The sequence below is a fragment of the Rhineura floridana genome, chromosome 9 (genome assembly GCF_030035675.1).
Source record: "Rhineura floridana isolate rRhiFlo1 chromosome 9, rRhiFlo1.hap2, whole genome shotgun sequence".
NCBI classification, from domain to species: Eukaryota; Metazoa; Chordata; class Lepidosauria; order Squamata; family Rhineuridae; genus Rhineura; species Rhineura floridana.
In genome coordinates this window covers 25,932,380-25,945,629 of record NC_084488.1, presented here as the reverse complement: position 1 = coordinate 25,945,629, position 13,250 = coordinate 25,932,380, and the positions used below count along the sequence as shown (strand labels likewise).

The 13,250-nt window shown below is 40.9% G+C and overlaps 1 protein-coding gene across 16 annotated transcripts in view; it reads right to left on the bottom strand.

Moving 5' to 3' along the window:
• LIMCH1 (LIM and calponin homology domains 1) overlaps positions 1-13,250 on the bottom strand; it is a 272,533-nt gene that overhangs the window by 39,287 nt on the left and 219,996 nt on the right. For all 16 annotated transcript variants that reach the window (XM_061585015.1, XM_061585016.1, XM_061585021.1 and 13 more), the window contains 2 exons: positions 7,591-7,660; positions 3,048-3,211 (listed from right to left, as the gene is read on the bottom strand). In XM_061585015.1, the coding sequence (XP_061440999.1) occupies positions 3,048-3,211; positions 7,591-7,660 (234 nt within the window). The remainder of the gene's footprint in view (positions 1-3,047; positions 3,212-7,590; positions 7,661-13,250) is intronic.

The window sequence follows — 13,250 nt, the reverse complement described above, 5'->3', positions numbered from 1 at the left end:
CAGTCTGGCTATATTAGCTAGACAGGATTTCCTGGCTAACTTGTATTTATTTATTACACAATTTATGGTCTGTTTTTCTCTAACCAAATTGATACATCAAAGTGGCTGAAAATCCTAAAGACTGACACATATCAATCACAAAACAGCCTGTATGAATATAATTGTTTTAATTTGTTTATAAAAGTACACAATGAGGGTATATAAAAAAAAGATATTTTTTAAAAATTATTTATTATTTGATTTATATCCCGCCCTTCCTCCCATCAGGAGCCCAGGGCAGAAATCAAAAACACTAAAAAAAAACTTTAAAACATCATAAAAATACATTAAAATACATTAAAATAAAACATTAAAATATATTTTTAAAAAGCTTTAAAAACATCTTTTAAAAAAACAAAAAAGGGTTAAAACATATTATTAAAGAAAACGTATTAGAAGCAATTCTAACACAGATGCAGACTGGGATAGGTCTCAACTTAAAAGGCTTGTTGAAAGAGGAAAGTCTTCAAAAGGCGCTGAAAAGATAGCAGAGATGGCACCTGCCTAATATTTAAGGGGAGGGAATTCCAAAGGGTAGGTGCCACCACACTAAAGGTCCATTTCCTATATTGTGCAGAACGAACCTCCTGATAAGATGGTATCTGCAGGAGGCCCTCACCTGCACAGCACAGTGATCAACTGGGTATATAAGGGGTAAGACGGTCTTTCAGGTATCCTAGTCCCCAGCTGAATAGAGCTTTGTACACCAAAACCAGAACCTTGAACTTGGCCCGGTAGCAAATGGGCAGCCAGTGCAATTCTTTCAGCAGCAGGGTGACATGTGGGTGATACCCTGCACCAGTGAGCAGTCTCGCCACTGCATTTTGCACCAGCTGCAGCTTCCGGACCAACCTCAAGGGCAGCCCCACATAGAGTGCATTACAGTAATCCAGCCTGGAGGTTACCAGTGCATGGACAACAGCGGTCAGGCTACCCCGGTCCAGAAACGGCCACAGCTGTCTTATCAGCCGAAGCTGGTAAAAGGCACTCCTAGCCACTGTGGTCACCTGGGCCTCTAGTGACAAAGATGGATCCAGGAGCACCCCCAGACTATGAACCTGCTCTTTCAGAGGGAGTACGACCCCATCCAAAGCAGGCAACTGACTAATTATCCGAACTCGGAACCACCAACCTACAGTGCCTCCATCTTGCTAGGATTCAGACTCAGTTTATTTTTTGCATTAACATAATTTACAACGCATTTGCCTTATCACCTCCTTCCTGTCCAGTTATGCCCTTTTATTTGTCTGAACTGGAACATAACTCACACTGCAGATGCATGAATGAAGCTCGCTTATTTTTCTACTAGATCTATTTGCAAGCTAGAACTCGGTAACAGAGGGTTTCTTTTTTGTGTGAACAGGGAACTCTCTTCCAGGAGGACACACATCTTCCCATGGAAAATATGAGTACATTCCATCTTCGCATGATGGAAAGGTGAAATGCAAATCAGCTGGTTATCCTGCATTTAGCTAAGTAATCAGGCATCATTTTCCATTCCACCCTGTATATGTGGGATGTGACCCTTTCCATTCCACTGAAACTGGTCTTCTGCCAAAAGCAACATTATTCGTCTCAGGGCTCATTCACACAGGAGCTGAACTCCGTTTTAAAGACGAAGCTTTTTCCATCGCAATGGGAGTTTACAGATCACACTTCTGACCTTCCAATTGCTGTTTTCTGTTCATACTGAAGGAAAGGGTTAATCACACAGCTTCCTAATGACCATGCCCTCTTAAGGTCAAACTATCACTTCCTCTGGTTATCTAGGCAACCGAGCATGCTTAGTTTGTTCCAGAGAAAGTTTCATTAAAAAAAAGAAAAAATCCTCAAGTTTGATTATTTGTATTTTCAGAATCCAGCAGAAATACAAATATTTATTTGAACAATGTTATGCTTTTTTGCACAAGTTAGGGGGGAAAGAAAAAAAAAACCCTTTGCAGCAGGTTTGCAGTACAGGAGCCAGCCTGAAATGAGATAACAAAGGGAGGAGTGGGGAGTGGGCATGGACTCACAAAAGCATCGGGGCTAAGCATCTATAAGCCCCTAGAGATACGAAGCACAGATGGTTTTTCCTTCCCTTTTCAGATTAAAATTGGATTGATTTGCTGCGGATTAAAAGCTAAAAGCAACAGGACGCCTTCTGTTTGCCTCCTACATCATGTGATCATTGCAAATTAAACAGGCATGCAAGTAGAACCCATCTCACATTAAATTGCAATGTGAACCGGTCCTCTGTGTCCACTGTGATGAAATTACATAATTTATGTAATTAATTACATAGATTACATATGTTATGTTGTCATTACATTATTCCACACCATTCATTTCAGTGCAAAGGAAACAATGCAAATGGGAAAAAAACATAAATTGGTGACATATTGTTTGCAGCCTGTTAAGCAACAGCAACAGCAAATACCCATCACATTTGTTGGATTAATTTCCATTCTGGACATGGGACAAATGAACAAGCATCAGCAATCTCTACTCCTGTTTTGGTTTTTGTCAGAATTCTCTGACAGCCTTACCTGCAGTTTACATGGTTGGGGTCAAGCTACATAGGACATGCAATTTGTCATTAGATACTATGTCATGTATCCTACTCTCCTACTGACAGTTGGCTCTGAGTAGGTCTTAGTTGAATACCATTCCATGTTTCTAAAAAATTAATAACAGCTGCGGGTGAGTCCTGTTTTCATTGGGGCTGCAGAGTGTGTGTGTGTGTGTGTGTGTGTTTCTTGATGAAGGTCAACCTAGTGGTGCTATCAGCCTTAGGAAAAAAATGGGTGTCAATGAAAGCTTCTGTTTTAAGACTAAAAGCCACATGCAGGAAGAGGGATTTTCTCTGGGATCATGGCAGCGAAAGAAAGAGTTAGACCTCCCAATGAAAATTGGCCCCCTCATGTTTATTATCAAACAGAAAAGAATACCCTGATGTAGTTTCCAAAGATATATTGAGCAACATGTCTAGCTTGATCCTCAGCTTTACGTTTTGTGCATCATGCTACCTTCTGGATAACTGGTGCTTCTTCCTCCTTCTGTTGCCCTCTTTCAAGTTTCTTCAGCTCATCCTTTGAACCCATTTCCTTGTAATGATTACTGAGGGAAGAGAACTCCACAATGGCCACTGTAGGGCTGACACAGGAAACCGTTGTGCTGAATTCTTTGTGGTCTGAAATGGGGTGGGAGTGGTTAGGTGACAAAAAAACAAAAATCAATCATGATATTTAAATAAGAAAAAGAAATGCAGCATTTTTTCAGGGATGCTGAAAATTTTGTCCAATAAAGACACAGAAAGAAAAAGACAGTATAGTAGGTGAAGGGCATTATTTCTAGAAAGCAGCAAGACTGCAGAAGCTAGCAAGACAAAAACAGGGCCACAACTTTCAGTCAGTTAATCACTCAAAAATACTAAATTGGCTTACATGATGCTCCCAACAATCAGGCAGTACACTCAATAATGTTGTATTATTTTAATAAAAGTGCTTCTAAGAACTGCAGATGGTCAGCAGCATCTAAAAGGAGGCATTCCATCCGCTCTCATATAGAAGGAAATGTCTCTTTGTCATATCCACAACATATGTTTAAAGCACATGGCTTCCTCTAAAGAATCATGGGAACTGTTGTTTCTGAAGTATGCTAGGAACTGTAGCTCTGTGAGGGGTCAACTACAGTTCCCAGGGTCCTTTGGGAGAAGCCATGTGCTTTAAATGTATGGTGTGGATGTGACCAAAGATCACAGAATCAAGAACAGTAGAGTTGGAAGGGGGCTATAAGGCCATAGAGTCCAATGCGCTGCTCAATGCAGGCAACCAACATAAAGATGGTGTCCACTGCATTACATACCTGCAACAGATAAAAGCAAAATATAATATGCCTGTTCCTTAAAAAATATTGATTTAGTCATATGCAAAAATATGTAGATGTAATAATTAAGAAGCTAATCATTTATTTTGATTTCTTTGCCATTTTTATCCAATGGATTTGGTCTGGTTACATGAAATCCTTGTCATGTTCTAGATAATAATGTGGTTTTTTAAAAATCAGTTTTTGTGTTATATACTTTCCATGCTTTGGTTCTGAAAAGTAATAATATTGTAACCCACCAAAAGTCCTTAAAAAACCAGGCAGCAGAAACACAATGTTCACTACTGTAAAGTAATTAATTATAACTTAGCTTTCTTTCATGAAACCTCTAGAGGGCACTGTTTATATTGACAACAATTGTTTTTCAATGTAGAGATTAATATTTGTCTCAGGAAAATGTATAAAATGTAATGTGTGAACTGTTGTACAAATATTTTTTGTGCTCCAGATGCACTCTTAAGAAAATGAATATGTACATTATTAGATATGAAATTTGCCACTTGCCTAGTCATCTGTATGGAAATGAACTGCCTTCAAGTCGATCCGACTTATGGCTACCCTATGAATAGGATTTTCATGGTAAGTGGTATTCAGAGGGAGTTTACCATTGCTCCCCTCTGAGGCCAGTCCTCCCCAGCTGGCTAGGGCCTGCTCAGCTTGCCACAGCTGCACAAGTCAGCCCCTTCCTTGTCCGCAACTGCCAGCTGGGGGGCAACTGGGCTCCTTGGGACTATGCAGCTTGCCCACGGCTGCACAGGTGGCAGGTCACATAACCCCTGAGCCTCTCATTGTGGGGGTGATCTTTAGCTGGCCCTTTACACCCAGGAGACACAAGCGGGGATTTGAACTCACAGACTCTGGACTCCCAGCCAGGCTCTTCTCCCCACTGTGGCAAGTAGTAAATGCTCTGGATGAACAGCTGAATGACAAACTGCACTTTCTGTTTCTTCTTCCTGTCCCTGTCTCTTCCCAGTGATGCTACTCCACACAATCACAGCACATGCCTCTGTGCCTATTCCTGCCCTTTAAATTAGGGAGAGGCAGCCTGAACAGCTGATTCCTTTTTTTAAGCTAGAAAAACAAAGTGTGATCTATGGTAGCTTAACATGAACACTTTCCCTTTTTATTGGCATTGCAAGATTGAGAAACCTGGTGTCTGGATAAAGAGGAGCCTTTCCAAGAGCCCACTTCCAAATTATACAAAACTCTTATTTTATATTTCTAAGCATACTGTTGTATCATTCTTTTTTATTCTCTATGCCAGGATGACAGATTCATTCACGGAGGAACCACATGATGAAGAACCAGAAATTTTAGAATGCGACGTGAAACCTGCTCTTAAAATACTTGGAAGAAACAAATCACCGGGAATAGATGGCATACCAATAGAGTTGCTACAAGCTACTGAGACTGAATCAGTCCAAATTTTGACTAAAATCTGTCAAGGAATATGGAAAACTAAACAATGGCTCACAGACTGGAAGCATTACATATACATCCCAATTCCAAAGAAAGGGGATCCCAGGGAATGCAGTAATTATCGAACCATTGCCTTAAAATCCCATGCAAGTACAGTAGTCGCATTCCGGCGTTCCGCTAATGCGGCAGCAGGAAATTCCCCCTTTTAAAGCCGATTTTGTGGCATTTTGCGACTTTTTCGCACAACGGCCCCATTATAGTCTATGAGTTCTGCTTTACGGCGATTTCCGCTTTATGGCGGGGGCCTGGTCCCTAACCCGCCGTATAAGTGGAGCCCTACTGTAAAGTAATGCTCAAGATTCTACAACAAAGGCTCTTGCCATATATGGAGCGAGAAATGCCAGATGTCCAAGCTGGATATAGAAAGGGAAGAGGCACCAGAGATCATATCGCAAACATACGTTGGATAATGGAATGGAGCAAGGAATTTCAGAAGAAAATCACCCTGTGCTTTATAGATTACAGCAAAGCCTTTGACTGTGTAGATCATGAAAAACCATGGAATGCTTTAAAAGAAATTGGGGTGCCACAGCATCTCATTGTCCTGATGCGCAACCTATACTCTGCACAAGAGGCTACTGTAAGAACAGAATATGGAGAAACCGATCGTTTCCCGATCGGAAAGGGTGTGAGATGGGGTGTATTTTATCACCCTATTTATTTAATCTGTAAGCAGAACATATCATATGGAAAGCAGGATTGGACCAAGATGAAGGAGGTGTGAAAATTGGAGGGAGAAATATCAATAATATAAGATATGCAGACGATATCATACTACTAGCAGAAACCAGTAATGATTTGAAACGAATGCTGATGAAAGTTCAAGAGGAAAGCACAAAAGCAGGACTACAGCTGAATGTCAAAAAGACTAAAGTAATGACAACAGAAGGTTTATGCAAATTTACAGTTGACAATGAGGACACTGAACTTGTCAAGCATTATCAATACCTTGGCACAATCATTAACCAAAATGGAGACAATAGTCAAGAAATCAGAAGAAGGCTAGGACTGGGGAGGGCAGCTGTGAGAGAACTAGAAAAGGTCCTCAAATGTAAAGATGTATCACTGAACACTAAAGTCAGGATTATTTAGACCATGGTATTCCCGATCTCTATGTATGGATGTGAAAGTTGGACAGTGAAAAAAGCTGATAAGAGAAAAATCAACTCATTTGAAATGTGGTGTTGGAGAAGAACTTTGCAGATACCATGGACTGCAAAAAAGACAAATAATTGGGTGTTAGAACAAATTAAACCAGAACTATCACTAGAAGCTAAAATGATGAAACTGAGGTTATCATACTTTGGACACATAAAGAGAAGACATGATTCATTAGAAAAGATAATAACGCTTGGAAAAACAGAAGGAAGTAGAAAAAGAGGAAGGCCAAACAAGAGATGGATTGATTCCATAAAGGGAGCCACAGACCTGAACTTAGAAGATCTGAACAGGGTGGTTCATGACAGATGCTCTTAGAGATCACTGATTCATAGGGTCGCCATAAGTCGTAGTCGACTTGGAGGCACATAACAACAACATGTCAGAAAACTTAATATGGAATATGTGAAGCAGCCTTAACTGAATCGTATGGAACTGAAGATCAGCTGACATATGTTTCCATTATGTACTTGCTATGGGATGGGGCTCAGCACTGAGTCCTGGGATGACACAGTCCCGCTCCCCCCACTGTCAAGCACACGGATTTTTTGTATAAACGATGGCTTTTGAAAGTCCGTAGAGTAGATTCCATTCACAATGACTCTTCCGCCACAAACCAGCAGAAGTGGACAGATCATGTGGACAGCACCATTTAGTATGAACCGCAGCTGAGGAACAGAGGAAGGTGCCTTATACTGAGTCAGACCATTGGTCCATCCAGCTCAGTATTGCCTACACTGCCTAGCAGCAGCTCCCCAAGGTTTCAGGCAGGAGTCTCTCTTAGACCTACTTGGAAATGCCAGGGATTGAACTTGTGACCTTCTGCATGCAAGGCAGATGATCTACCACTGAACTACAGTCCTTCCCTGAAAGTAGGCTTATGGCCTACTTGCAGCAGAGGAAGACATGTGAGTGTAAGGACCACAGCCATGGACTCACCATGCAATGATCATGGAATCTGGGGCTCTCAGTGAAATGACGCCTATTTGAAAACACAAAATGCATGCTGATTTGATTGCCCTTAAAATACTACTTGAAGCAACGAACCTGAAGAAGGCCTTTCTGGATCAGTTTTGTCGTCTTGGTTGATTGGTTTAGCTTCTTCAATCAAGGTGCCCTGCAGAAACATTTATATTACTATCAAATCACAAGTGGAACAAATCCAGGCTTTTATGGGTTTCATTATTATTATTATTATTATTATTATTATTATTAGTAGTAGTAGTAGTAGTAGTAGTAGTAGTAGTAGTAGTAGTAATCTGTATCCCATCCTTCCTCCCAGCAGGAGCCCAGGGCGGCAAACAAGGCACTAAAAACACCTTAAAACATCATAAAAACAAATCGTAAAATACATCAAGACAAAGCATTAAAAACATTTTAAAAACTTTTTAAAAAGTGTTATAACATTATTAAAAAACATATTAAGCAATTCTTACACAGACACAGACTGGGATAGCTCTCAACTGAAAAGGCTTGTTGAAAAAGAAAAGTCTTCAAAAGGCGCCGAAAAGATAGCCTAATATTCAAAGGGAGGGAATTCCACAGGGTAGGTGCTGCCACACTAAAGGTCTGTTTCCTATATTGTGCAGAATGAACCTCCTGATAAGATGGTATCTGCAGGAGGCCCTCACCTGCAGAGCGCAGTGATCGACTGGGTATGTAAGGGATAAGACGGTCTTTCAGGTATCCTGGTCCTGAGCTGTAGAGGGCTTTGTACACCAAAACTAGAACCTTGAACTTGGCCTGGTAGCAAATGGGCAGACAGTGCAATTCTTTCATGCAACAGCAGAATTTGCTCCTTGAATTCAGAGTGGCCTGGATGGTAACTAAGCCATTTATTCTAAAATAGCAATTGGCTTGAATTAGACTGCTTCACAGCAAATGACTTTGAAGGCTGCATTATTGAGCCAAACACATGCAAAAGAAGATGACATGCCACATCCAAGGTGTTTAGCTTTCATTTCCCTGGCAATATATACCAATTAAACCCAAAAGCTCAGGGACCAGAGTGAACTGGATTACACATGCTTCCTCATCATTTGGTAACAGCAGGACAACTGCAAATGTGAATGAACAAAAGAAAACACTAAATTTTTGTTTGGGTTTCTATCCCAGAACAAAACACCAAGTTTTATGTTGGCCATGTTTACACATCACCGTAAACTGTAGTGCGAATGACCCCATATGAACTGATATAAACATCAATTTTGAATTTTCCATAGAATAAAATGAACAGTATAAATAAACTGCCAATTAAAAATAAATGCTCCTAAAAACACAACGGCCAGACACTTCCAGTGGCCTATAAGTGGGACAAAGAAGTGTTCATTTTATTTTGTGAAAAATTAAAAACCAATGTTTATATCATTTTAATTGTATGTTTTACCTCTGTTCTTTTTAAGTGGTATTTAGTTGGTTTGTGAAACTTTTTTCCTTTGTGAACCCATATGAGCCATAGCAAGCCTTGGGCTTGCACGCTCCATCTTTCTCCTCTCCTCCACCTGGGAAGAGAAACTCAGAAGCTTTGCTTCTCTGTACACAGCTGATAATATTGCAGAACTATCAAGATAAAAAAATGATCAATAGTTATACTTAACAGGTTTTTTGTTTGTTGTTTTCCTATGGCTCCCTAAACTGCCTATTTTCAAAATGGAGCATTGACAAAAACATGTTATCACTCAGTGCATATTATGACCAATACTTTCAATATATAAAGACAGCTAATTTCTGTGCAGTTTCTAAAACTTTGCAGAAACTACACTTCCTGATTAGACCTGTTGGACTGCAGAGGCAAACCTAAATCCTGTATGTTAACTCTAGATTGTGTTCTCACTTTGTCAGATTTCTATAGTTTCACTTCTAAATTCAACTAGAAAAGCAATTTGCAATCCTTTAGGCACACATGGGAATAATGATTAATGCACATCCCAGGCCAATTAGTCTACTGAAAGGGGTGGACATGCACCTATGATCCAGCAGGAATTTATATGAGCCTTTGCACCCTGACCTGTGAGTATGAGTTAGTTGGGGTGGGTTTCACACTAAAAGCTTTTTACACTGCAAAAGCTACAGCCGTTAAACTCTGACTCTGCCATTTAAAGAAAAAAAACCCTGAAGAGCTTTATATATCAAGCAAAGCCTGTGACTGTCAATATGCCAGGTGCAGCATGAACCAAGAAGCCTCTTAACCTTGCAAAGTCCTGGAACTCATTAAAATAATTATGCGATTAGTTTTACGGTTTGGACAAATGACTATGTTGGACTTAATGAAGTTACACAATTTCCTTTCTTTTATAAATAATAATAAAATTTTATTTCTTAGTCGCCTATCTGTCCGAACTAACGGACACTCTAGGCGACTTACAATAATATAAATACAATATACAAAACATAAATCACAATAATCAATTAATCTAAAACCACCCTTCAATTAATACAACATAAAACTAATCCACCCCAGAAATCCTGTAGGCCTGCCTGAACAGCCAGGTCTTTAAGGCTCGGCAAAAACCCAACAGGGAGGAGGCATGTCGAAGGTCAAAAGGGAGCGAATTCCAGAGGGTGGGGGCCACAATCGAAAATGCCCTCTCTCTGGTCCGTACCAGCCTAGCTGTTTTGACTGGCAGAACCGAGAGAAGGCCTTTTGAGGCTGATCTTGTCTGGCAGCATAATTGGTGATACTGGAGGCGTTCCTTCAGGTAAACTGGGCCGAAACCATATAGGGTTTTAAAGGTCAGCACCAACACCTTGAATTGGGCCCGGTAAGCAACTGGTAACCAGTGTAGATCTACCAACACTGGAGTAATGTGATCCCGGCGATGGCTATGCTTTATCAAGCGTGCCGCCGCATTCTGTACCAGCTGCAATTTCCGGACCATTTTCAAGGGTAACCCCACGTAGAGCGCATTACAGTAGTCTAAGCGAGAGGAGACCAGAGCATGTATTACTTGTGGGAGCAGATGCTTAGGAAGGTAGGGTCGCAGCCTCTGTATCAGATGTAATTGGTACCAAGCTGACCGGCTCACTGCTGAGACCTGAGCCTCCATGGACAGCTGGGAGTCAAGAATGACCCCTAGGCTACGGACCTGGTCCTTCAAGGGTAATTTTACCCCATTAAGCACCAAGTCTAAATCTCCCAACCTTCCCTTGTCACCCACAAGCAATACCTCGGTCTTGTCGGGATTTAGCTTCAGACTGTTCTCTCCCATCCACTTACGGACTCCAGGCACTTGGACAAGGTATTCACAGCCAACTCTGGTGAGGACTTAAATGAGAGATAGAGCTGAGTGTCATCCGCATATTGGTGACACTGCAGCCCAAAACTCCTGATGATGGCTCCCAGCGGTTTCACATAGATGTTGAATAGCATGGGGGAGAGGATAGAACCCTGTGGCACTCCACAATTGAGGGGCCAAGGGTCTGAAACCTCATCCCCCAATGCAACCCGTTGATGCCTGTCTGAGGGATAGGAACGGAACCACCGTAAAACAGTGCCCCCTATTCCTAATCCCTCTAGGCGATTTAAAAGGATACCGTGGTCAAAGGTATCGAAAGCCGCTGAGAGATCCAGGAGGACGAGGAAAGTGTGTTCTCCCCTATCCAACGCCCTCCTCATATCATCCACCAGAGCGACCAAGGCTGTTTCAGTTCCATGTCCAGTCCTGAAGCCCGATTGGAAAGGATCTAAGTAATCTGTTTCCTCCAAGTGTGTCTGTAACTGTCTGGCCACCACTCGCTCAATCACCTTACCCAAGAATGGTAAATTAGAGACCGGGCAAAAGTTATTCAACTCTTGGGGATCCAAGGAGGGCTTTTTTAAGATGGGCTTAATCACAGCCTCCTTGAAGGCTGATAGCATTGCACCCTCTTCCAAGGATGCATTTACCACTGCCTTGATCCCTTCGCCCAGTCTCTCTTTGCAGCTCATAATGAGCCACGAAGGGCAAGGATCAAGCAAACAAGTGGTTTTTCTCAATATATTCAAGGCTGAAAACCACTTAACGAATATATTTGGAAATAAACACTTTCCCTCGTTTCTGAAAATCTGAACATTGTGGAGAGGGCCCTCAAAGATTTAGGGAGCAAAATGCAAATGTTTAGATCACATGTCTAAGGATGCAGTCCAATGCTGTGTGGGTGGGTGGAGGTGATACATTGAAACGGCAAAACTCAATAAGTAACAAGCCAGAGTTTTCCTGGTCATATCTGCTTTAAACTGAAAGTCAGATGACCCCCAACTGTTTGACTGCAGGCCACCCTGGGAAAGATCCCAACAAAGGCCATTTTGCACTTAACATTTTCTACAGATACTTGTATGTAAAATCATGAGTTTGTATGCTGTCATGTATGAAACCTGCACAAAATTCTATTTTATTCCAAATACATTCGTTTGGAAACTGCTACACCAAAGTGTATCACTGAACACCAAAGTCAGGATCATTCAGACCATGGTATTCCCAATCTCTATGTATGGATGTGAAAGTTGGACAGTGAAAAAAGCAGATAAGAGAAAAATAAACTCTTTTGAAATGTGGTGTTGGAGGAGAGTTTGCGCATACCATGGACTGCGAAAAAGACAAATAATTGGGTGTTAGAACAAATTAAACCAGAACTATCACTAGAAGCTAACTAAAGTTATCATACTTTGGACACATAATGAGAAGACATGATTCACTAGAAAAGGCAATAATGCTGGGAAAAACAGAAGGGAGTAGAAAAAGAGGAAGGCCAAACGAGATGGACTGATTCCATCAAGGAAGCGACAGACCTGAACTTACAAGATCTGAACAGGCTGGTTCACGACAGATGCTCTTGGAGGTCACTGATTCATAGGGTCACCATAAGTTGTAATTGACTTGAAGGCACATAACAACAACAACAACACCAAAGTGGCATTTGATCTACTCATAGCAAAAATAGATGCTAGGGATGGAGGAGAAATTCAGTTTTGTTTCCGTTTTAATGAAAAACAGCCTATTTTACACTTCTTGAACTCAGACTGAAACACAGCTATCCTTTGGAATTCGTGCTTCGCAGAATTTTGTGATGCAGTTCAAACAATGAATATAAAATGTATATATTAGGGGAAAGTGTGGATAAAGATGCATATATATTCAAGGAAATAACATATAAAATGCATTATATGAGGGAAAAGCGCTTGCAAAAATGTGTATATTTGTTTAAACTGCCTATAAAATGTGTTCAATAGGAGAAATGCTCATTAAAATGCTGACAAATTTTCAGGAGGATTTTTTTTTTAAACTGCAAACTGATGTGGAAATGTGGAGAACTAAATTTAAGCTGGAAAAAATGAGAATCTGAAAGAAACCGGAATTGACAGATTTGTCCATCCCTAATTGATGCTATTTTCAGACATAGCAGATGACATGGTTTTCCCTTCATCTCTAAAAGGGAAGTGGGGAGAGAGGGAACTAGGCATAAAAGGACTGTCAGTCATAACTAGTAGGCACTTCTAAATTTATGTGCCTGAGGAAAACCACATTAAACAGCCCACTGTCTCACAGAGTTCTATCTACCACCATATTCTACCTACCACAGAACCACAACTGGGGTGGGGAGAGGTAAATTTCAACAGAAGACAATGCAGTTTCTGAAAGGCAGTTTAACAAGGAAGTTCATATTTTGTTTATTGAGATATTAGACACACAGAAATGTCCACCTCTTCTTGGAGTGTCTATAGCTGGACA